Here is a 25946-nt window from a genome sequence, read left to right as displayed (position 1 = left end):
TAAGATGCCTTTGTGCAAACGTGAGATTCTAACACTGCAACTTCAAACAGATCTCGCTCTGTAAACACTTGAAGCACCAGCCTATATTTAGTGCTTATTAAAATTGAGCAGTATGCTGTTGTGTGAGTAATTCTTTGACATTACTGGGAAAACTTGTAGGGGAATAGAATAAAGACAGAAATGTAAAACTAACCTCAGCTCATTTTGCAAGGTGCTGTCCAGCTGGCTCTCAGGCTAGGACAGGTGCTCATGAGAAGTTCTGAAATACGCTGCAAAAGTATTTAGGGGGAGCGCAGGAGAAAATAGCTTGTAAGTGTTGACTGAGATTATGGGATAGCCTTCTGATCTTATTAGGGACAAACGGGAGGACTGAGAGAGTTTGCCAAGAGTTGTTGGCATAGAGGTACGCATCCACTTGGGATACGAAGTAGCTGAGATTTCTCTTTGAAACTTGTTGCAGAAGGCAGTAATGATTTCAGGGTCCCACGTCCACAAAACGCATTTAACTATGAAACTGGTGTTTTGTTACTGTGGAACTATATCCAGAACACAAGGTGGGTTGGAAGAGTGTGTCAGAGGCTGTTTCTAATTGCTTCATGGGGAAAAAAACTGTAGGAAATTGCCACTTGCTGTCTTCGTTACCCTTCCTTCTGATGATTAACTGTTGTAAAGAAGAGAAGCTGGTGGCTTATCAAAAGAATTGACAGTGCACATGGACTGGCCTTTCATCATCCACCTTCCCCATGAAGGACTAAAATAACAGACTTCTGGAGTAAGACAGGGATTATAAAGGAGAAGTAGAGAGGTGAAATGTTTCAATTTCTATCTAGAAGAATGTGATAACGAACTAACTTGTGACTTTTTAATTATTACTAGTTTCCCCCCAATAGAAGTCTTGCCATCTTACTTCTAAGTGTGAGACGTTGATTTACGCCACATAACACAATTCAGCTTCAGTTTTGTTTAGAAGCTATTAATTATTGTTTCATGCATGCAGAAAGGTTAAGTGCATGTGGTCTCAAGTAATTTGGCTGTAGTTGTCAGTTCTTTTTTATCTTGGAAAAAAAAATCCTAGGAATTAGGGTTTTCCATAGTTGTAACGAAGAAGGGAAAATAAAATTGGGTGATCAAGTGCTTTTTGGATCAAGATACATTTGTAATATCTCTACCAAGAATTACTTCTGTTTAGTTATGTAAAATTTGCATTATTCAGCTTAAGGGTAATAAAAATGGCACGAGAGGATAGGCTTTTGAAACCACTCTCTTCAATTAACATTTTTCAATAGTTTGTTCCAGATTGTTCTAAAATGTTGAAAACATGTTTTCCGTTGTATGGCAGTAAGTACTGAAAAGCTGAAATGTTCAGTTCATAACTGAGAATCTCATTAAGGTCCCTTAAGCAGCATTGTATATGTCTCTTCTTAGGGATTTGCTCAAGGAAGGATCATTTCCACGCTCTGCTTGAAATACTTTGGGCATTTGAAACCAGGTTTAGATTCCATAAAGGTGTTGGCGTTGTGTGGAGGGCATCGAGTCAACGAAAGTCATCTCGCATCTTTGGGCTGTTGCATTGGTGATGGCCATATGAATCAAAGGGCTGGCTGGAATTTGGAGTCACTTTGTCATCCTTAAATTCTCTCTATTAATTTTTTTTGTTTTTCTTCCAGAAGAATGTCTGAAGTGCCAGTAACACCTGTGTTAAGGTTTTGTTTGCTGTGCTGTATCTCAGTTGAAAGCTGAGGGTGATTTGAATGCAGCTGTGCTGTAGTATTTGAAAGCAGTAGTATAGCATTTCACAACTAGATGCTGGTACTGCACGTGTTTCTGCTGAAACTCATTCTCCAAAATGATTATGGCTTTTGGCTCAGTTTCTAAATGGAGATAGCAGGGGGAAAAATGAGATTACAGGAATGCAGTAACTAATGGAATATGCTCTTGAGGGGTTTTTGTGTGAAAGGCTGGCGTTGTAATGTGTTTTGTGCCTTACTTTGTCACTCAAAATGGATGTCTCTAAAATGGTTTTGAGTAGTTTCTTTGCCTTTTTAATCCTGCCTGTTACCTGTAGGCATTCAGAATTTGTAGGCCTGGATTTATCTGTTGGGTTTGTGCCTATTAGTAGCAAACCTCTGAAGATTTCAGGGAGTAAATAAACACAGGAGAAACCTTTTGTAAGGAAAAGATAATTATCTGAATCTGGCTTGTGAAGAGCTGGGTAGGAGTTGACAACATTTTTTTGCACTTAATTGTTAACACAGAAGAGAATGACAGCATTATTTAGGAAAGTCAAGCTAGCTTTTAAGATCGTATTTATCAAACCCACTATAAATTAGGATGTTACACTTTTAATTCTGCTTACATTAATATGTTCCACGCAGAATAAGTAAACTGATCAAGTTTATGAAAGATACCCTGGAAGCAGCGAGGGAGGAGAGTTAGATTTGATCACTCATTAGTGCGTTAAAAACCTGCTCTGTTCCAGCTTGGTGTCAGGAAGCAGCATCTCAGTTCATGGTGGTATGGTTTGAGGGTGTCCAAGAGACAGTTTAAGTGACTGCTGTCATGCTAGATTTGTGCTGGAAATAGTTACAGCTATTAGTGCAGAACTGCCATTTATATAGCTGCTCTTGAAAGAAAAGAGGCTCTTGCTTATGCAGGGGGACTGTTGTTGCATAGCAACTACTGTGCTGAAAGCTTAAAATCAGATGCTCCCTTGAAGTTCACTGTGCCCTACTAATGTGTGATTTATCTGGGCCTTGGCACTGCCTTTATCACAGGAGTGACTGTGATCAGTCTACTCAGTTGTGTTTGTCATGTACATTTAATTTGCTTTTTTCCCCCAAGCTTGGAACTGTGTGGTGATGTGTATTTTTTTAATCCCAATTTCCTGATGATTGAGACCTTAATAACCTGATTAATCACTGAACCAAATCTGAGTTCAAGTATCATGGCCTTTCATAATCCAGTAGTAGACAAAGGCAAGGCTGCTGTCCCACATACAGACGGTCTGGTCCAGCATTGTTCCAAGTGGTGGCTGTTGGTTGGCAAGTGAACATGGATAGACCATTTGGCTAGCTGGTGTGCCTGGTGCTCTTAATTAATGGTAGCAAAGGATGACACAGATGGATGACATACGTGGGTATTTCAAAGAATTGTGGGCAGACTGGGAAATTGGGTAGAGGAAGAAACCAGTTCTGCTGAGAAACAAACTTTTATTTGCTTAGTTGTTGCATTTGGTAGTCAGTGAACTATCTTATAAAGAAAGTAGACTTTAAAGAAGCTGAGGAAGGTATGGAGAATCCTGACCTATATAAATTGCTTTGAAAAATACTTTGTATGAAAATAACATTTTTCCACCCCTTGAAACATGCTAATACATACTGCAGTGTATGTTCTCATGCCTACACTTGATCCTGAGAATGCCTGCACAGTTCATCATCAGTGTTTTTTCAGTGAGTATGTTCATGTTCTTGCTTGTGTACAGGGTTAGACTTCAGCTGTGCTGTGCTCAAATTTAGACTTCCTTACAAAGTGTCAGTCTTCAGAGGTGCTGAAGAATCTACTTTGATACCTGTAAATTAAATACGCACCTCAGCCAGGGATTTCAGTTGTTTATGATGGCCTGTACTGTTTGAAGTGGGTAACTGACAGCATAGAATCAGCATTTAATATTGAGAGGCTTTGAGAAGAAGATCCTGTTTTCTATGTTGATAATTCTATGTATATTCTATGTATTCTATGTAATTTAGAACCATCTAGATGCCATTTTGAGAGAACATTTACTAGCACAGAGTTATTTGTAAAGCATTATGTTGTGTTAACTTTGCAGGTACACACTCAGTAACACAGGTGAGCTGCATCTTCTGCTCTTTTAATATAGCAGTGATGTTATCCAGGCTTCTTCCTCCTGTTTAAGTAGTTTGGAGATACTAGACCAAAGTGGTCTAGAATGTACTAACTGATGGGGAGCCTTGTGTTGTTGGCATGTTATGGAGAGTAGCTGTTTTGCAGTTTCTTTCCTAGAGAAGAGATTCTGACTTCTGGATAGATAGTGAAATGGAGGGTGTTACTGCTTAGGGTCACATTAAATATAGTAGATATTTTTTAACTGAGATGATATGCTGAGAAAGTTTCTTAAGTTCTCCACTTTAACAGTCTGTCATCTTTAGATACTTCTGCATTCGTTAGGAAATGGAGTGGTATTTATTGGATATTATTTAGGTATAGATTGAAATTAATTAAGTTTACAATGTATTTTAACAGGTCTTTCTTATTAAAACTGTTTTCTGTAGTTATTGGGGTCCTCTGCTTAATTGAACAGATTTCTTTCTGGTTGTTTCTTCAGTCGGGGGCCTTAAAAATATCTGGTGTTATTTCATACTTAGACAAGTTACAGACAAAAGAAGGTATTAAACATCTTCCTTCTCACTTCCAAGTAATTTTCCTAAGCTCCAGTGAATTGATCATTGGATGGAAGTAGCAAAAGAAGTTATACTGGAGCAGATTGTTCAGCATTTTGACAAACACCAGTTCCAATACTTAATCATTGTGTTCAGACACTGAATATGTATATTTATGAAGATATTAAAATCACTTGCAATAAATTTTAGCCCCATTGCAGGTTGTTGTCGTATTAGACTCAGTTTTACATTCTTTTTTGCTCTTAAGAAGTGCAGATTAAGAAATATCACTTATTAATGACTACATGAGGGGCTTCAAAGTTTATCTAAGTAGAGATTCTGTAATGCTCAGTAAGTAGCTCTTGCTTGTATGAGTCATCTGAAATGCTGGATCTGTAAGCACTGCAGAAACTTGCCCAGGATAATTGGCATTTTTCTTGTATTAAAGCATCATTTTATAACTTTGTATGTGAAATTTGCTTCTGCTTTTGGAAGTTAGATGACTTCCATCTTCTTAATGAACTGTTACTGGTTAGCTGTCTTTTCAAAAGCTATCTTGGCTGTCTTTTTTAAAGAAAAAAACCCAACACTTAGTTACTTTCTCCAATTAATTACTGTTTGGTTGCACAGTTTCTTTTTGTGGGAATTCTCAAAGGTCTGTAAGGTTAGGAGCTAGCATAATGAGTAGCAGCAATACTTCATTTTTATTCCTCCCTGTCTTCATTTCTGGATACTTAAAGGAGGTGGTTACATTATGGAGAAGAGCATAAGAAATCGCATAAAGCACTTAGATTCTTAGGCTTTGTAAATGGGCAGTTTTCATGACAGAAGGACTTCCAGCCAGAATATATTGTCTTTCATACCAAATAGCTGAATACATGGGCAGTGTATCTAGCACATGTTGTAAATGCAGCTTATGATGGTTGGTGCTCATTCTGTCTCATTTTGAATTACACTAGCTTTCTGGTCTATGTTAGACTACCAGGAGCTTGAATCTTCCCAGCTGGATTTGCTGTGTTAACTTATAACTTCAAAGGGCCAGAAGGGAGATCCTATGTTGGAGTGATCATAATGTTTATGTAAATACATGTTGTGCTCATGCTGTAGTTGTGATAGTCCAAGGGTATGGATGAAAAGGACACTTTACAGATTACCAGAAAACCTAAAATAGAAGTTTGATAGCCCTTTTTATCGTGTACATTTGACAGCTCAGATGCTTTATACATACTCTTCCTTAAGGATCTGATCTGAAGTTAGCCTTTGAGTAGCAACCTTCAAGGTGTGCTAGTAATGCATTTTTGTGAGTAATAGCTCTTAGTGTCTGAGTTGGTGTAGTGATTTACTTCACTTGGCTAACTTTCCCAAATGTACTGCATGAAACATTCTGCTGGGTTCAGGAGTCTTGATCTTTTACTGGGAGGAATATATATTGTAGTTTTGATGTGTTCCTGGATCAGGCAGAATCTGTCTGTTCAGTAGATGGGCTGCAGTAAGTTGACTTCTCATTTCAGTGAAGTTAGTGGTGAAGGTGAAGAAGTTGTTTGGAAATGTGGTGGGTGGGTGTGGAAAAAAAGTCTTTTTAATTTGTAATTTTAATTAGTGATATCTGGTGACATAAACATGCTTACTTTTGTTGTAAAGCTGCCTCTTGTTGTTTGGCTTCTGCTAGAAGTTCAAAGGAATCTCTTAACATTTTATCTAAAGCTGTATTACTGGTGTGTTTGTTACAGTAATTTAACTAATGACTTCACCAGATATTTGTAGTGGTGGTTGAGGTAATTTCCAGTTTACATAGTAAGGCTGTGGAACATCTGAAGGAAGTAAACATAAATCAGCTGTTACATTCCCTTATTCTCTTGTTGATGCTTACAAATAGAAAAAATTATGGGTGTTATGTAGAAGATTTAAATGAATACAAATTGTTCTATTAAGAGCCCTCTTCACAGATTCTTCCTCCTCAGAATTTTGCAAAATTGTGCTGAGTAGCTTCACATTATGGTTGTGTGTGTTTGAACAAGACATCACTGATAGAATGAGGGGCAGTGGCTTCTAACTAGAGGAGAGCAGATTTAGATTGTATGTTAGAAACAGATTATTTACCATGAAGGTAGTGGAACACTGGAACAGGTTACCTGGGGAGGGGTGGTTGGGACCCCATCCCTGGAGATATTCGAAGTGAGGCTTGTCAGGGCTCTGAGCATCCTGATCTAGTTGAGGATGCCCCTGCTGACTGTAGAGGGGATTGGACTAGATGACCTTTGGAGGTCCCTTCCAACCCAGACCATTCTGTGATCTTAGCTACACACGGAATGTTCATGTTTTCTAATGAAAATGTCAGAACTCTTGTGGAAACTAGAAATAGTTTCACTTATTTTTGCTTAAATTTTATTCTTCTACAGATAATATTCCTGAATGTACAGAAAATATGATCTGCTGAAAGTGTGCTGATGCTCTTTAAAGCAGTGTTTTGATTGGCAATTTACTCTTTCCATAGAGAATATTTAATTGATTATGAGTGTTCTGTGGAATGTGATGAAAAGCTGTAGCTTTTTATGAACATCTCCTAATTACTTTTTTGGTAGGTTTTTCTAAGGCTCAAGAAGTAGGTGGACAAGTTTTGTGTGTCCCTTAAGCAGCAATCAGCTTCTGACTTCATTCTTAGGCTTCATTTATGCTGTATTTCGTTGCCAGGCACTCCCATTGATACTGAAATGTCATAAAATGCAGTCAGTCCAAGCCACCTGACGTTGTTAGACTTTAACACTGATGTAATATCTAAATCTATTTTAATCAGATGCGGTACAACTACTCTTCCAGTCCCTCTGGCAGTACCTCTTTAAAAAGGAGCAACAAAAACACACCCTCAAGATGTGTGATGTGGTCTCCTAGGGAACCTACATATCTTTGTTCTTGACTTGAGATGAAGACAGGGATGCAAATAGGTTTAATTCCCCCGGCAAAGATTTAGGGTTTTTTATAAGATGTCATTTGAGGCTTTTGATCCTGTATGAGTAATAACAACCTGACTGAATTACAGAAAATGTGGTGTAGAATGTTTATATAGACAATTTTTGAAAGTTCTGTGGAAGTGTGTCTGCAAAATGGTGCCTGAAAGTCTTGGAATGGAGACAAATCACCTAATGAATCGCAGGAGATGGAAATGAGGGTGGAGCTGATTATATCAATTGAACTTGTGAAAGCAACTTGTATATTTGGCAGGCTGTTAGAAATGCATTTTATGGGAAGAGACAGTTCTGCTTTATAGTAACATTTTACACAGATGAAGAAATCCTCACTTAAACTGCCTTTTCTCTTAGGACAAGTGTGGTAGCTCATGGGAAATGTCTTCAGAAATACCTGGTTTCTAGCATCGGTGTTGAGAGATCTATATAAATTTATTAACTTAACCAGAATCCTGAGGCTTAGGTCTGTCCTTCATCACTCACTTTGGTAAATCATGTTGTCTGTGGCCTGGAGAGGAGGAGGCTCAGGGGAGACCTTACTGCTGTCTACAACTACCTGAAGGGAGGTTGTGGCCAGGTGGGGGTTGGTCTCTTCTCCCAGGCAGCCAGCAACAGAATAAGAGGACACAGTCTCAAGCTGTGCCAGGAGAGGTTTAGGCTGGATGTTAAGACGTTCTTCATAGAAAAAGCGATTGGCCATTGGAATATGCTGCAGGGAGGTGGTGGAGTCACCATCACTGGAGGTGTTTAGGAAGAGATTGGATGGGACACTTGGTGCCATGTTTTAGTTGATTAGATAGTGTTGGATGATAGGTTGGACTCCATGATCTCAAAGGTCTTTTCCAACCTGGTTAATTCAATTCTATTCTCTTACCTTGGGTAAAATAAGTCCAGAGTGGTGCAGACAAGCAGTAGAGCTCACATACATTTTGCCAATATGTCCTTCCTTTTCAGTTTCTTCTAATTTGGTCATATCCACAGAGTTAAATATCCAAACTGCAGATGGACAATGTGTTTCGAAAGAACTTCTTAGAATTCTGACCATTTTTGTGTAATACTTCATACCTGTTTATTTCTAGGAGAAGGAGCTACAGCTGAAGTTTCCTCCTTGTTTGTGATTCTGTCTATATGTACTCTAGTAGTACTGGTAATACTGCTTGCAAACTGTGTCTCCTGCTGTAAAGACCCTGAGATAGATTTCAAGGTAAGCATCTGAAGTTACAAATGTATTTAACAAGTGGCATTCTTAGCTGTGTTCTGATATCCAGGATAATTGATTACTTATGCCAATACTTTGCGGTTGTCACTCCCTTTATCACTTCTCAAGCAGCCAGCAACTGTATTCCTGCATGCTGTGAAAGCTTGCTGCAACCATTTATTTTAAGTATTTGGTGTATGCTGCAGTAAGGATATTCATTGTCTTTTCAAAGGGATTACTAGCTGTTAGGATTAGTAGTGAATGTATTCCCTTGAGTCAGTTTTGCTGTAAAAGCCTTTTTGTTGTTTTTCTGTGTACTCTTAAAATTTGGCTTTTGTAGTCCACAGACAAGTCTTAAAACACTCCTCTTGAATAAGAATACTGAAGATATGTAGCCACTCTAGTAAAGCTCTTGAGGATAAATTCTTATCAGAGAAAAGTTACTTTTGGAACACTGGTTATCAGTGTTCCTAAAATTGAGTTTTGCTCTCACTTCTAAATGGAGAATATTTGGCCTTGGTAGTTCATGATAATTCATTCAAAGTCAGGGATAGCATGTAAAGTTAAAATAGACAAACCAACAAGCAAACAAACCCCCCCCCCAAGACAAACAACCCCCCAACACAGCTTAACCCCAACCCCCAACAACAAAAACCCCCCAAGCAATACTTTAATCTCTTCAAATTGGTAAGAAATTGAGAATAATGAACAGAAAGCTATAAATCTATCACTGTCCTTGGAAGGAAAAGTTAAGCCTCCTTCACATTGTTCTTTCCAACTGAGAGTATGATGTTAATGCTAGTTTTAAGACAAAAGGACAGGTTTTTTACTAAAATTCTTTTCTTTTTCAGGAATTTGAGGATAACTTTGATGATGAAATAGATTTTACACCTCCAGCAGAAGATACTCCATCTGTTCAGTCTCCAGCAGAAGTGTTTACTCTTTCAGTTCCCACTATTGCTTTACCAACTCCCTCCCAGTTCCCCTCTCGTGCAGGTAAAGGACAGGATTTTAATTTTTAAAGAGTAGGCAATTTTAGTGTCAGAAATGGAATCTAGTTGATTGTTTGACTTGAATTGTTGCAAACTTACATAAACTGAGGAAATTTATTTTGTAGGGTCTAGGATAAAATGGGAAATAGGACTTAAAAAAATGTTAACTTACAGCAGGATGCCACTTAAAGTAGCTCAAGAGAATGAAACTAGTTTAAATAAAGCTCTCAAGTACATTCATTATGCTTCCACATACATAGTTTGAAGTACTCCAGGACATTAGTGACTAAATTCAATGGCAACTTAGCCATGAAGAAAACCACTTGAAGAGCAGAAGTCACTAGGCCATTAGCCTTAAATGGAAGCAAGGGTGAATCTCTTACTTAACAGCAGCTCTGCTGTTTCAGCTGCATTACTTTCTTATTGTCAAAATAGCCTTTTCATGCTGTAAATGTGCCATTGGTAAGACAGAGCATTACATTTTTTCCCTGTGTGAAAGGTTTTTATGAATTTTTTTTTTTAAGCACAATTTTTGTGAAAGGATCTTAAATATTACAAGCAGAGCTTAGCATACAGTGGTTGTTCTCATATTATCCTCCTTCACATACAATTTTTACCTGTTGCTTGTGTTGCTTCATCATGAGAGGTTCAGGGAATCTCATAGTAAAATTTCTATACCTACAAATTTCAGGACACTGTCAGTATGCCTTGAATACAACTGAAATGTTACTCAGTGTTTTAATCAGTGAAGGGAAAACTGTGTGCAAAATTTGTCCGCTCTTCTACATTACTATAAGTACTAAAACCTTTTTTTCTGTCACTAGAAGCTATTTTTCCAGAGGTAAGGCATTTTCTTACAGTAAGATAGACTGGTAAAAATGTGGTGGTACTGATAGAGGTTTCTCTGTGCTTAGGAGCACATTGGGAGTGTATGACACAACTGTAGCTATTCTAGTAAAGTAATACTGGTGTAATTGTGGCATATGGAAATAAAAATGTGGGCTAGGATGCTCAGTCAGACAAATAGCAATGATGGAAAGTTTTTGTATACATTTATCAGTGTTCCTAACCATTTAAGTAGTAGAGGGATAAATAAAATACTGCTGATTCTCAAGTGTAGAATCTGCAATTGTTACTGCCAAGATCTGGGTCTTGTTTTCCATCCTTTCCCTCTCTGGGTTCATGTGAAGTATTTTTAGTCAGAAAATGTCCTCCTTCCAGATGGTAGCTATAAGCAGGGCAGTTGGGCTGAAGAATAAAGCAGTCAAACCCTTTCTCTTAAAATGGTAACTCTATAAATGTAAATGTTAAGATGAACAAGCCATGAGTGGTGTTTTGGGATTTTCTGGTTACATAGGAAGCCTGTAGGTTATTTGCTCTATGCAGCTACAGGGTATGATACACTTTCATATGGAAACTAGAACTCCACATTTTTGTGTTCTTACTGACTCTATATTTTTAAGTTCGGGTTTCATAAGGAGAGGCACTGTGGTTTTGTAGGGGATGTATTCTAGTATGGTTTGGAAGCAGGAATAGAGAAGATCTCATGTCACAATGTTACTTTCATACTCTATGTATCTCTGACTGTATTTCCTTGCTTGGGCAAAATGTTCATGTATAATTTGGAATAAATATTGTAGGAGCTTGCATTATTTCCCCAGCAGTTGATGGTAACTCAGTAATAGTTGATAAAAACTAGTAATCAGCTGATTAAAAACTCAGTAAATTTGCAGATGACACCAAGCTGGGGGCAGATGTTGATCTGTTAGAGGGTAGCAGGGCTCTGCAGAGGGACCTTGACAGGCTGGACAGATGGGTGGAGTCCAACATGATGGCATTTAAAAAGTCCCAAGTGCTGGGTTCTGCTCTTTGTCCACAACAACCCCATGCAGTGCTACAGGCTGGGGCTGGAGTGGTTGGAGAGTAGCCAGGCAGAAAGGGACCTGGGGGTACTGATTGACAGCTGGCTGAGCATGAGCCAGCAGTGTGCCCAGGTGGCCAAGAAGGCCAATGGCATCCTGGCCTGGATCAGAAATAGTGTGGCCAGCAGGGGCAGGGAAGTCATTCTGCCCCTGTACACTGCACTGGTTAGGCCAGACCTTGAGTCCTGTGTCCAGTTCTGGGCCCCTCAGTTTAACAAAGACATTGAGACTCTTGAACGTGTCCAGAGAAGGGCAACGAGGCTGGGGAGAGGTCTTGAGTACAAGCCTTATGAGGAGAGGCTGAGGGAGCTGGGGTTGTTTAGTCTGGAGAAGAGGAGGTTCAGGGGAGACCTTATTGCTCTCTACAACTACCTGAAGGGAGGTTGTAGCCAGGTGAAGGTTGGTCTGTGCTCCCAGGCAACCAGTGGCAGAACGAGAGGATGCAGTCTCAAGCTGTGCCAGTGGAAGTTTAGGCTCAAGGTGAGGAGAAAGTTCTTCCCAGAAAGAGGAATTGGCCATTGGAATGTGCTGCCCAGGGAGGTGGTGGAGTCACCATTCCTTCAGAAAAGGATTGAACGTGGCACTTGAAGCCATGGTTTAGTTGTGAGGAGATGTTAGATATTAGGTAATAGGTTGGACTTGATGATCTCTGAGGTCTTTTCCAATCTGGTTGATTCAGTGATAACCTTAACCATCTATGTGGTTTAATATGTGTAATTTGTTTTGTTGTGTGTGACAGATGGATCAAAGTCTCAAGTTGCACGACAGAGTCTAAACTACATCCAGGAAATTGGAAATGGTTGGTTTGGAAAGGTGAGAAGCTACCTTTTAATCTTGTACTGCACTTTGGGTCTTACTCCTAACTGACAGAGCTATTGTATTTTGGTTTTTTTTTTAAAGGGGTACTCTAGGGAAGGGGAAAAAAAAACCCCAACCAACAAAAAAGCTCCACTAAACCCCAACCAAACAAAGCCAAAACACACGAAACCTAAACAAATAAACAGAACCAAACAAACATAAGAAAAAGGAGAGTGGAAATTAGAGGTTTTGCATGCACCACTTAGATGTAATTAGAGTATTAAGCCAGTGCTTCTTTAATTTACATGTAGTTTCTTACCTAGTACTAGCTAGACATTTAACTTCTGTGGATTTGAATTAATATATTCCATTATTTCCAGAAAAAAAATGAAGCAACTGCATGTTTTCTGGGAGTTGATACGTAGATCAGTTGTCAAGATTTATTAAGTATGGATGTTCAAATATCAAAGGTCTGGGTGCACTGACAAGAAAAAAAAACCACAAAAGCTTTCTTACAGCATGCTTTAGTTCTTGTTTTCCTTTGCAGGGACACTCTCAACACCTTTTCTTGCTTTTCCTGTCTGATGAAAGACACAGTGGTTATGTTTTTTCAGGTTCTGCTTGGCGAGATCTACACAGGCACTAGTGTAGCAAGAGTAATAGTGAAGGAGCTGAAGGCAAGTGCAGGCCCCAAGGAGCAAGAACAGTTTCTAAGAAATGGAGAACCATACTAGTAAGTAATGTTTCATAGCTGGATGAACTTACACACCCCCTACACTGCATATGAATTATGGACATATCTTTTGTTTAAGATTCTTGTCCCTACTTGCTTTCCTCTCTGACTGAAATGATTGCCTTTAAAAAGGGAAACAGTTAATCCAAAGTGAGCCGAAGTTGTATTTGCTTGGAAATAAGCATAAGATCTTTGCTTAAGTGTGTTTGATAGTTATTGTTCGTGACTGGAAAGCACACCTGGTTTGGTTTATCAGAGTGTTTTTTCTACAGCTGTTTGGAACAATCTCCTGGTGTTGCGAACTAACCTTCCACCTAATTAGTTGCCTCTGAGAACTGAGGTTCAGCTCCTGTACTTGGCTTTCCTGTTAGAAGCAGAAGAACTCGCAACACTTTGTTGTCAGATACAAGAATATCTTTGAAGTAGCTTGCAAGGAGGCTTAAGCACAAACCTCCTCAAAGTCAGAATTGCACTGTGAGCCTTAGTCCAATAGTACTCCACAGTTGAGAAATCCTCAGTCTTGACTGGAAATGCCAATAGAACTTGATTGTTTAGTATTTGTTTCCTGTTGTGTTATGCTTGGAGATTACTCTCTTCTAGGAGTTGAGCCTTTGTATACTGGAAAGGAATCCAGTGTATTAAAGGGTGTGTAATTTCTTTCCCTGTGTTGTGGGAATAGTGAGACTTCTCTGGAGAACTAACTGCTGCAAGCTAATGTCTTTTGTAGATGACTGGAGAAGGGCAGCACATTGTAGCTCACTAGACAAACCTCATAGTGTGGTTTACTTTGCCTGAATATGCCATGAGTGAGTGGTCACAGAGGGCTTTCTATTCTTAATGCTTTCTAATGTCCTAGTTATATTTGCATTTAGGCTTAAATTGTTGGCAGTTGTCAGAAGAAATCTCATGCCTTCTGCTGCATTGGCACAAGTGTGTTTGAAGCAATTTAGAAAAAGCAGCTAATCTGACTGGAAACTAACCTGGCTAAAGAAAAGGTTTAGCTGTTGGCCAAATGAGTTCTTCAGTGTGGTTCACAAACCAGCTGCATGCACTTCTATTTGGTTTCAGGGCTGGTGGAAGGATGGGTGTTGCTTTCTTGTGTCAGTTACTAGCTTCTGTGGTTTTGAGATCTTCTCAGTTTGAGCTGTGATCACTGATACGCTGCAGCAATACAAAGGAGATAGAAAGCTGTAAATGGAATCTGTGGCTTTGGATATTTGCACCTTCTCCTCATGCTCCCTGTTGTGTGTAACCCCCCCCCTTTCCCCCTCCCCCCCCGGTGTTGTGTATTCCAGCTGCTGGTAGGGATTTCAGTGTGTTGTGTTGCACTTGAAGCGATGTGTAATGTGATCTTTCTGGCTCTAACTGTGTTTTTTCACTTCAGCATTCTTCAGCATCCAAATGTTCTCCAGTGTATTGGGCAATGTGTGGAATCCATTCCTTATCTCCTAGTTTTTGAGTTCTGTGACTTGGTAAGTGCACTTATACAAACTGCTGCAGCTGTTTTACCATTGGTGTAAATTGTTTGTAGTGTTTACTGCCCTTAGTGTATGGAAGTTTCTTGAATAGCCAGAATCTCAGCAAACAGGCTTTTTGAAGGTTAGAAATAGACCTCAAGTGTAATTTTTTTGTTTTCTTTCCAGTCCATCATGTAAATTCTATCTAGGTGCTTGTGGAATGCCCTGAAGAGGAAAATAAGCTGTTCTTTCTTTGATAACAGAGTTACTGGTCTCTTTCCCTCTGTCTACAATACTTAACAGGGAGCTTGGAGGGGAAAGGAGGTCATAGAAGGAAGTCTGGTTTTTTTATTGCAGTCCAGTATCACATGCACATGCTCACAGACTCTTCCTAAATTCTGTTTACTGTCTGTACAGCCTTAATGTGCTTTTATTACCATTTCCATTAAAATGTTAATTGAGGAAATTGAAAATTTCCTCCCTTCTGCCTCTCTCCATCCAGAGTGCACATATTTTACCCATGCTGTGCAGCTTTGGGCTCAAATGCAGTGGTGGGCTCACTTCCAGAATCAGTAATGAGTGTATTCTAAAGTATCAGCCTATTCTATTCCTGATCCTTCCTGCTACTGTATTGTTATTTTCCCACTCTATCCTTCTTTTCCTTCCCTCACACTTCCCCTCAAGCAACTGCCTTATGCTTCCTGAAAAGCAAAAGAAATTCTAAAAGCACAGTGTTGTTCTCACTGCTTTCTGTTCTCTCTTAGTGCCACAAAAGCCACTGAAGATAGGAAGGATACTTGCACAAAATCCATTCACAGCCACTGCATTCCTGGGCACATGTTGGAATTCATGTGAATGTTGGGAGAAAGGGAATGGTGTGCGTGTATAGAAACTTTGAACTGTGCCCAGTAGACACAATGCTCCTCAGAGACCAAAATGTGGCTGTGGTTGCTGTATTGTAGCATAACACACTAAAAAACAAACCAACCCAGAACCCCAGGTGGCTACTTAAACATTGGCTCAATATCTGCTTTCAAAGATTGTGGTCTAGATATCATGTAAAGCAGATTGCTGTGAAAAGTATCAATGCAGAAATGAACTCAGAGGAACATGTGTATGGCAGTAAGGCATCTTTCAGAAGGAAGGGGCTTGGTTTGCATTTATAAAATTCAGCAAGATCCCTTCTTATCAATTCACTACTACAGAATTTTCCTTTAAACTCAGGTTTGGAAATACAATTCCAGCTGCCTGAAGCAGCTCAAATAAGAGTTAACATGAGCATCTCAGTTTGAGAATGATCAGTTAATCTGTGACCTTAAATGACTGTATTTTTTTGTTACTGCTCTTTTGCTCAAACTAACTGTGGTGAATTAATGAGGCAGAAGTGCTGATAAAATAACTCTTTTCTAAATGGAAGAAACAGCTGAGCTCCTAAAGTAACTAATCAAAATTAATTGTTTTTGCTGGGAATGAAAATGTAGGTGCCCAAGGTTAAGCAGGTAATGGATTTTGTAGTTCTTCAATATGTAGAAATGGGAGACTTCTTGCTGATTCTAACCTGCTGCTCAAGTTGGAGATTCCTTAAAAGGAACCTTGAAAAAAATTGGCTTTTGTACTCTAACAGATGCACATCCAACTACTTAATCAGATTTAATTGCTACTGTGTTTTTAAATGGTTATGCTGTTTAATACAACTTTGAATTTGAAACTGGAGTCACTTTTAAAGCTTGCCCTCCTTTAAGCATACATGGGGGGGAAATCCTTGTTTGATGCATAATGATTAATGCCAGAAATTGTCATGATCCTGCAGAGTAATCTGGAGAGGATTTTGCTTAAGGGGATAAATTTTTACTTCAACTGGGGGCAGTAAGCTTGACAGCCAAAGTGGTAGCTTTATAAATTCAAGAAGTTAGGTAATTTCTTTGGAATGGAAAATTAATGTCTCTGCTGAATTCTGTTCCAAGTGATCTAAACCTTGGTTTTAGAAAATTCTATGTTACAGTGAGTTAAACATGGCTTTCATGATGGAAGTCTGGCTCACTTGAAGAGTTCTGACTTGGTAGAGCTGGGTATCTCCTAGACTCAATAGTATTTTGTTCACTGTGCACACAACTATAGAGAGTCTGCAGACAAAGCAGCATTCACTTGAATAGTGAATGGGAGGAGTGCAGTAAGTTAGCTCTGGGTTGCTGTATGGTCCGGAATTCTTGGTGTAGTCCCAGGGCCTAGTGTGGGAGGTAGCAGCGCTGGAGTGAAGGGAGAGAGGAGATGTGAAGGAAGCCAGACTGCATCCTTTGGAGTAAAGAAGTGGCTGGAGAGCTGGCTTTTACAATTATTTTTTTTTTAGCAGACAAGTTTTTAGTAGAGTATCAATCATAATTCTAAAAGCTGCCTTTTACCACTGTGGCTGGAATAGCAGTTACTTGGGTTTTTCAGGGATCTTGAAAGCTGCTAGCTTGTCTTGTACTTTTATTTTTCTAAAATTGAGTAAATCAGGAGGTATGGAGGTGCTTCCAAAACACACAGGTCTGCTGCTTCAGCAGGAAGGACCATCAGGCAGAGTTGGCCCTAGTGTCTGTGTATTTATTGTTCAAATGGGAAGGAGGAGAAACACATTCCTGTTTCCTAGCAGTAGTATGATGCTATGCTAAAGCTCTTTACCTTGAGCTACTGATGTTTTACATACAACAAAGGAGAAACTTGTTTTAATCTCTTGTACTATGATTAAGAAATAAGGTGGCAAATACGTTTTCAGATGACAAGTTCTTTTGAGGCTCTTTTGGCAATGCAGACCTCATTTTGCAGGTTTGGCATATAAAGCAATGAAAAACATGGCCATTCTACTGACTAACACTGTCTAGAGGGGTACAGTGGTTTTTCTTTGCAGTCCTTCGTAGTGTATTGCAGCGTGTACCCCTCTTGCAACTTCTCTTCGTAGGGTTTGTAGCCTTTTTAGGGCCACTTGACCTTGCCTTGGCTGCTGAGGCAGCCCTGTAGGATTATCAGTTCCCAGGCTCTTTGGCACTGCAAGGTCTTGGTCAGAGGCACTGGAAACTGAGTGCAGAGTTACCAGAGCTAACTGTTAGGGTAGCAGTGCTGAATGTCAGACAGGCTGGTTTACTTGTTTTCTTGGCTGTATAAACTACTTATATGTTTCTGTTACTCGAGATTACTTGGTTGCCTATATAGTAACTGTATTTACTAACATTTAGCCTGTTTTGTAATGTAATCCATGCTGCTCTGTGTCTCTTGCTTTGCAGCCCTGGGCAAAGAAGCAAGAGAGGTCAGTCGCACATAAGTGATTAAAGCTTTTTAAATCCTAATTTTGCTTTGCCTGCATTTAAAATTGGTTTTAAAAAATTAAATCTAAGTGCTCAGTGAGGTCTTAACACCCTTTTCACCTCGTATTAGCTTGCTTAGCATGCTGGTGCAATCTTCTATGAATAGTTAACTGTTCACTCTTAAATATTGTAGAATGATGCCAGGTTAAAAATAGCGGTAGCTGGCTTATTAACTTTAATATACTACTCAGCTGTGTGTGGCCAGCATTTTGTCAGCACAGCAAATCCTCTAGTGGATAGACATAATTTATGGGTAAAGAAAAGTTAGACAAATGTGGAAGTAGCATCTATATGGTGAGGCTGATTTGCCTATCAAGTTTTTTACAGAAATTCTACAAGTCTTGCAGTTCCCTGAACTGATGAGATCAGCAGGATGCAGCATTTGTCTAGAATGCCCTGTGGCTGGGCTCTAGGGATGTTGCTGTAAGTGAAAGGTGCCTGTCTGCAGTGGTTGGTTTTCTTTTGTTTGGCATTTTTCTAATGACTACCACCTAAAAAAGCATCCAATCAAAAAAGACTCTTTGCCTTAAACTTCTTAACCAATGAGTTAAATAAATCTGTTTAATAACCTTTGTCAGTATCAATATGAGGCAAGTAGTTGATGTATCAGTGGTGTGTGGCTTAAAGGAGTTGACAGTTCATGCCAGCCTCAGAAGTCATATCTGTTTGGTTCATGGACTTTGTGCCCTTGGAACTGCTTGATATTTCTTCAGCTTACCTGTGCCTAAACAACTTTTGTGGCGTAGGTGCTCTGTGCCATACACTCTTTTCAGGCGGTTCAGTGGTAGTGGCTTTAGCCTCCACCTAAGATCAGACCAAGTTTCTCAGGGCTTTTTCCAGTTGGATCCTGGAAACATCCAAGGATGGAAACTTCACAGCCTTTTTGGGTGACCTGTGCTGCTGCAGTGTCCTCATGTGGAAGACAGTTTTCCTTATACTTGGTCTGAATGTGTCCTGTATCAGCTCAGGCCTGTTGTCTCATCCTCCCTCCATGCTTCACGTTGAAGACTCTGGCTCAGTCTTTAATAACTGGACAGATGCTGTCAAGTGATCTTCAAGTCCTCTTTTCTTGAGGCTGAGCCCAGTTCTCTCAGCCTGTCATGGTGATATGCTCTGACCCCCTGATTGTCATGTTGGTGGTAGCCCTCTACTGAGCTTGCTCGTTTATCTGTCTTGTTTTGCAGCAGCCAATACTGGCCACAGGATCTAAGTGTGGTTTAACAAGTGCTGAATAGATGAGGATAATCCCTTCTCTTGGACTATTGGCTATGGTCCTGCTTATGCAGCCCAGGAGGCTGCCTGCATTCTTTGCTGCCAGGACACACAGGTGGCTGATACTCAGCTTGCTGCCTAAGATCCCTTCCTGCAGAGCTGCTGCCCAGCTGCTCAGTCTTCAGTTTGTATTGTTGCAAGTTTGTTGTTTGGTTGGTTGTTTTTCTTTTCCCAAGTGCAAGACTTTGCATTTTTCCTTCCATGACCCTTCTTCCAGCTTGTCTGGGTCCCTCTGGATTGCAGTCCAACACTCAATATTGTAGTCTTAATTAGAATAGAATGGAAAAGTAGAACTGGATTCAATAAAAGCTGTATTTCCTACAGATATGTGTGCCTCCCTGAATTATTTATTAAATAAGGGATGCCACACAACACCAACACTGCTGTTACTAATGCATTTAAAAATTAAAAAGTAATTCCTCAGTGCATCTCAGGCATCCTAAGAACTTAATCCACCTGGGACAAGTCCTTGGTAACCAGTTGCTGTTTTAATGAATGACAGTTTTGGAGAGTGACTTTCTTCAGGCTCTTGCTGCCACCTAGAGTCAGTTGAGCTCTGTGTTTTGTACTTGTGTTCCTTAGGCTGCACAAGTGGGAATCTGTGCTGTGGGGACTTCATTTTGCAGTTCTTGGGGATCCTGCTCTAGTGAATCTGCTCTGGCAAGGTAGAAAGAGGGAGTGTTTATACATATATATAGAAGCCAGTAGGATATTAAAGCTGTCATTGTAAGTTAGAAGAGTCTGTGGAAAGCATACTAAAATCTTAGTTCTGTAGGATGCAAATGTCTAGATGTTACCTAATTAGTAGCTAAAAACAGGATAAAGAGAATGCAATGAATGCTTCTACGACATTAAACACTATTAGAAGTTATGCATGCTTTCTCACAAGATGGTACTTGCAACATAAGTAGTATGTATAAAGCAGATGAAGATAGAACAGCTGCTTGTGTGTACTGTAGAATCTATTCAGTTGTTAAAAACAAGGAAGTTGTTTTACATGGTAGTGTCTGCTTTTAAGCAGGCCATCTGTCCCATTGCTGCTTGTTTCATTAAATACAACACAGGTGTGTGACTGTGCATCCAGTCACCACTGCACTCTTAAATTGTAGTGCAGCATGCAGATACCCACTTTTTGAACTAGTGGAATGGTAAATTGTCATCCTCCATTAACCATGTGAAAGAGGAGCGAGATGCTTCAGTTACAGCTCCATAATGTACATGAGCATCAGAGGACCTGGAAATGATTTCCAGTCTTTTCTGAGTGCTTTTGGCAAGTGCAAAGATTGTCTTCTTGTCTGGGCAATCTCAAGACTTCCCTTCAGTCTCCTTCAAAGCCCAAGGCAGACAGTAGAGATGAGCAAAGCCCAGAATGTTATGCTGGTGAAATGAGGTGTGATGTAATACATTGTGCAGTCTCAACACCACCTGAAATAATTTCTCTAAACTTGCTGAAAATCTGTTTTTAAAACAACAAAAATATAGCAGTGCTAAGTTTAAAATGCAACTGTGAAAGCAGGACCAATAATGACAGGAGAACTTGTTCTCTTCCCTTGCTTGGATTTACTTACTATAGTCTTCTTTTTCCTGAGTGTTGGACAGCTTTCAGTTATTTTCCCTCTGTTTCAAAGCTGTTCTTTTTTTAGTGATTTGTGGAGTGTTTCTGTGGGCTCATTAATTATGTATCATCTGCTCAGCTTTGCCTAGCTTCAGTAAAACTGCTGCCATCGTCTGCATTCTTTGACTGGAGTGGGATGTATTACCATGCCTCTTATGTCAAAAGCTCTGGTGAACTGACAGTGTCTGAAACTTTCTTCTTCCCTTCCATCTCCTTGCAAATTCCAGACAGCAAGCTTGGCTGATTTGGAGCACTTGAAAACTCATTTGAAAGCAGAAGCTCATCAAACTGTTTGTTTGTTTTCCCGTGAAAAGTGTTACTGTAAGACAGTTGGGTTTGATGACAGTAAGGTTTGTTGACAGATTAGGTAAGACAGTTAGGTCTGATCTAGGGTGTTAATTACTAAACAACTTAAGACACTGTAAAAAGCCAATACCATGGTGCATTAGATGACTTCTGTAAGAATCTTTATGGAGACTGGAATCTTGAGGAGATTTTTCTTTTTATTAAGCATAGATGTGGTTAATAAATAATATGGTTAGCTGGTTCTTCATTAAATGCTTTCAAGCAACATACAAGGCTGATAGGAGTTTCCAACTTCTTTTGCAGGGTGACCTAAAAACTTACATCTGCAATGAGCAGGAGCACATTAAAGGAGATTCACAAATAATGCTGCTGCAGAGAATGGCATGTGAGATTGCTGCTGGGCTTGCTGTGATGCATAAACACAATTTTGTGCACAGGTATGTTTACCACCTGAATTCCTAGATGTTTTCATTAAATCCATGTGTATTGAAGATTTTGTTTAACCAAACTTCCATTTAACTTGTATATCCCGAGTACTGATGGTGTGATGCTCATGAAGATGCTAATTCAGCTGCAGTGCTGTGGTGTTGCAGCTCACTGTCTGAAAGCTAAGCACCTACTTTAAGTGTGCACCCCATAGAACAGAACCTACTGCTAAACCAGTCCAGAAGATGTTGTTTGATTAGTTCTTGGGCAAGCTAAATTTGTTTTATTTATTGCTGGGGGGGAGGAATGTCAAAATGAATCTTACCTGCTGTGTACTTTTAATAGATTATAGCCATGTAGAACTTCTGTTTGGTAATCTGTCATCTTTGCTAATAAAAATTGGAGGGGAAAAATACAGTAAGAGAGAAGCTGGCTTGAAAAATGAGGTGGAAAAAAAATCATTATACATGAACAATCTGACTGAAGCAGGTGTTCTCATTGAATTATTGTTCATGTAAACTTCTTTAATCTTCAGCAATGGAGGTAGTCAGATTTGCAAGAAATCATAATGGGAGAGCAATTTGGTTTTAATTGGGGAAGGGAATGTCTTTTTTCGTTAAAATTAATGCAGTTGATACTGAGAGAATGGTAGTACTTGTAAAAGGCTTTAAAAGGTCTAAGGAACTGGACAACATCAACCTTAGACTGGTCAATGACTAAAATATCAGAGTACTAGACTGGCTTACCTGATGAAACCTTGGGTATAGTTTATTTTGGCTTTATGTTGGGTCAGTGTGCTCCTTGCTGTAGAAACAGCACTTGCATCATGGCTTTGCCACTTGGAGAAAGCAGAGAGCTTGTGTTTGGGGGAAGCTGAACTGTGTGTGGGGGAAACTGAAGCCTTAAAAGGTGCAGGTGTAAAACAACAAAACCCTGGAGAAAACCCTAAAGCCTGGAGTCAGCTGCTGGCTGATGGGCAGGGCTGCTCTTCTAACCTGTTTAACAATGTCAGATGGCTTGAAGGTAGTTCCAGTTGTACCTGTCAAACCCAATGATCACTGTTTCTTGTATTGCAGCAGCATGGCTCTAGGTATTAAATTTAACAGTATGTTTTTGGTGAAATGCAGTTGAACTTGCTAATTGTTCTGTGGATCTGCAAGATTCTCATTGTAAATGTTTACTTCTATCAACACTATCCTGATGCTGTCAGAGTAAGTGGTAAAGCTCCAGCATCAGTGATTTTGTTGTTAGTGGTAAATTCAAGCCACCAAAACTTTATTTTCTCTTCCAGGATATTTGTTTAAATATCAAGTTGGAAAATAAAACAAGCTGGAAAGCTTTGGGGCATACTTGAAGGTTACAAATGGGGGGGTTTTTTTGACCTGTATAGTTGAATGTTTCTGGAAAGGAAAACATTTTCTTCATTCTTTGAAGGAGGGAAACGGTGTGGCTTTGTTTGTGCTTCAGAGACTTTGTTTTAAGCCACACAGAAGCAATGGCAGAGTTCTTCCAGTGCACTTAATTGCCTGGTACCCTTCTGTGAAACTGAGAAGTGAAATATTTGAGCAATTAGTCTGCTGAGCTCTTTGCTGTCACAGCTTCAGTTCTGCTGTAAGCATGCAGCTTCATTAAACATGCATAAATTTGAGTTTGCACAATAGGTTCTTCTAACCCAGCCTCTTGGCTGGCTGTGAGGACTTGTGCTCTGGTTTATGGTGGAAACTGGAGACAACTTCAGCATGTATTCAAGAGCTGTTTCAATTTGGTTGTTAAAGGACTTGTGAAATAAATCATTCTTTCTGATGGTCTTTTTCAAAGGCTACCTCTAGTTCTGGTTCATGTGGAATGAATAGTTTTGTTACTTAGGGGAACTTAAATGTAGGTGTAAGATACTGCTAGTTGCTTAGTGTCATACTGCAAATTGATAAAGTATTGAAATCTGATCTGAGTTGGTGATTTTGCTTATGACCATTAAAATGATACATATTTGGGTAAAGAGGAACCTACATGGTTCTAAGCATATGAACAGCAGAAGTGATCTACATTGTGGGATTATTAAAATGAAATAATTGCATCTAAATTCTGTGAGAGGTTTGAATGTTTGAGTATACTTCTCTGCTCTAGAGAATACAGAATTAGCCAGGCTGGAAAAGACCTTTGAGATTGAGTCCAACCTATCACCCAACACCATCTAATCAACTAAACCATGGCACTAAATGCCTGATCCAGTCTCTTTTTAAACACTTCCAGTGGTGGTGACTCCACCACCTCCCTGGGCAGCCCATTCCAATGGGCAGTTTTTTGAACTACTTTATAAAGAACGCTGTAACAGTCAAGAGTATGGGGGGGTGGGGTGAGGTGGAAGGATGTATAAAATCTTTAAATGTAGCTGCCTTGTCATGGTTTGGCTTTCTTTGGCTTCTAGAACACAGATTCTGCTCAATTGTGTGACTATAAATTGGTCCTGTTTGGGAAATGTGCGAGAGCCTAGAGGCAGTCTCATCTTTATGGCCACAAAACAAACCCTGTCCAATAAGTTTGAGAGGCCCTATCAGTGTGTTTTCTCTGAAAGTGATGAGTGTTTATATGGAACTGTGGATTCTGCAGTATTCCAGTGAAGTGTGGAATTAATGGTTGGCTTGGATAGGTTCCATAATATAATGAAAATGTAAGGAACAACAGAACTATCTTAGCATTGTTTGGATCAAAATTGTTCTTCTGAGATTAATCTCCCCAGTTACTGTGTCTGGGTTTGCATTGCAGGCTCATCTTTTAGAGTGCACAAATTGGTTTAATTTCATCTAAAGAGACTCAGAAGAGCCGCTCCAGGAGCACAGCTTTCTTGCATCTATCTGAACTTCAGCTTTTAGTAGGATTTAAGACTATGGGATCAGACTACAGCTCAGAGAATAAAATCATTGAAGTGTATATTGTGGGGATTGTGCTACTGCTTTGTATTGCTGGTCTGCTTGTGTTATGGCTCGTTACTTGCTACTGTACCCTATAACTGTGCCTAACTCCTTGATGGGTTTTTGTTACTAATTTATTTATAATGTTACTGGCTTATCATTTGATACTTCAAGCTGTGGCTCAGCTATTCCACAAAGTGTCACTTCTGTAAACACCCTTCCTTTTCTTAATTTGCATTGAAGACTTCTTGGTTTGCTCTCATTACTTATTTGTTTGCCTTTTCAGTGACCTGGCCCTACGGAATTGCTTTCTCACATCTGATTTAAATGTCAAAGTAGGAGATTATGGTATAGGATTCAGCAGGTATAAGGTAAGTTTATCTTGTCATGTACCACTTTTTTCAAGGGGGCTAAGGTTCTAACAAGCATACTTTAAAGTTATAAAATGATACCTTTATTTAAAACATGGACTTGGGAAGTATAACTGTAGCAAGCTCATGTAGCTGACTAGGCTACCTGTAGAGGTGAATGGAGTATATGCTTGAAGAAGGAAGCTGCTTTTTTGGACCCTTTTTACAGTAGTCCTAAAATATGCACAAGTTCATTTTAATATTTTAAGAAAGGGAAAATGCAATCAAATTTCATAATTAAAGAAATTTCTTGATTTGTTGAAATAGATACATTTCATTAAAGTGAAAAATCCAAGCTGTTTTTCTGAGTACCAAAGCTTAAACAAGAAGCTGACATGGAGTTTTTCTACTGTGCAGTGACTGAACAGTGAATGCCTTTCCTATGGAATATTATTCTGTGCTACTTGGGGAAAATGGGATTAATTTTTTTAGGCTCTAATTCACATAAAACCACACTAGGAAAGGAAGTTGATCCAAAGTTTGAATGTTTGTTTTTCTTTTTTTCTTTCCCCCTTTGTTCCAAATCATTTAGGAAGATTATATTGAGACAGATGAGAAGAAACTTGTTCCTCTCCGATGGACTGCACCTGAGTTAGTAACAACTTTTCAAGACAGGCTGTTATCAGCAGAGCAAAATAAATACAGTAACATATGGTATGTAGCAGGCTTCAAAGTAATTTTAATGAGATATTTGTGACAATATTTTCAAATGTTACCCAAAGGAGTAAATAATATTTGTGGTTAACAGTACATCTGGCAAATACTCAATTTGGGTTTTATTTCATCAGATGTACAGTAGGCTAACGTCCACAAACCTGGAACTGTCTTGCTTTGGTAAGATGCTTAGAACAGTTATATTAAGACAAAAATCCAGTGGAAGAGTAGTTGTTTATGCTAATAAAAACCATGACTTCAGGTTTGCCAAATGTCTATAAAGGAAGGAAATGGTAAATGATTCTTCCAGTAATACAAAGGCTGCAGATGACAAAAAGTTGATCCCATTAGAGCCCAATGAAGTTCTACTAGTAGAACTGTAGCATCTTAACTCCTTGCTGCAGTATTTGAAGGCTGCAATGAACTGTCTCTGCTACCAAATTGCTTATAGAAAATGGCTGGTGGAAATCTTGAAGTCTTTTGAAATCACCTAGTTCTATTCCAATTCTCAAGTCCTAAGAAATTTGTGTAGTGGAAATTGGGGCTGAGGCTA

General features: G+C 39.3%; 1 protein-coding gene across 1 annotated transcript in view; it reads left to right on the top strand.

The window, feature by feature from the left end:
- The window catches only part of LMTK2 (lemur tyrosine kinase 2), a 42264-nt gene that overhangs the window by 6792 nt on the left and 9526 nt on the right, over nucleotides 1-25946 (top strand). The window contains exons 2-9 of the mRNA XM_054180394.1: nucleotides 8440-8564; nucleotides 9410-9554; nucleotides 12212-12285; nucleotides 12885-13003; nucleotides 14388-14475; nucleotides 21298-21431; nucleotides 24616-24700; nucleotides 25272-25393. Of these exons, the coding sequence (XP_054036369.1) occupies nucleotides 8440-8564; nucleotides 9410-9554; nucleotides 12212-12285; nucleotides 12885-13003; nucleotides 14388-14475; nucleotides 21298-21431; nucleotides 24616-24700; nucleotides 25272-25393 (892 nt within the window). The remainder of the gene's footprint in view (nucleotides 1-8439; nucleotides 8565-9409; nucleotides 9555-12211; nucleotides 12286-12884; nucleotides 13004-14387; nucleotides 14476-21297; nucleotides 21432-24615; nucleotides 24701-25271; nucleotides 25394-25946) is intronic.

The sequence above is a fragment of the Dryobates pubescens genome, chromosome 4, assembly GCF_014839835.1.
Source record: "Dryobates pubescens isolate bDryPub1 chromosome 4, bDryPub1.pri, whole genome shotgun sequence".
In the NCBI taxonomy this organism is placed as follows: Eukaryota; Metazoa; Chordata; class Aves; order Piciformes; family Picidae; genus Dryobates; species Dryobates pubescens.
Note: the sequence above shows the minus strand (reverse complement) of the source record. Positions and strands in the feature narration are given on the sequence as shown.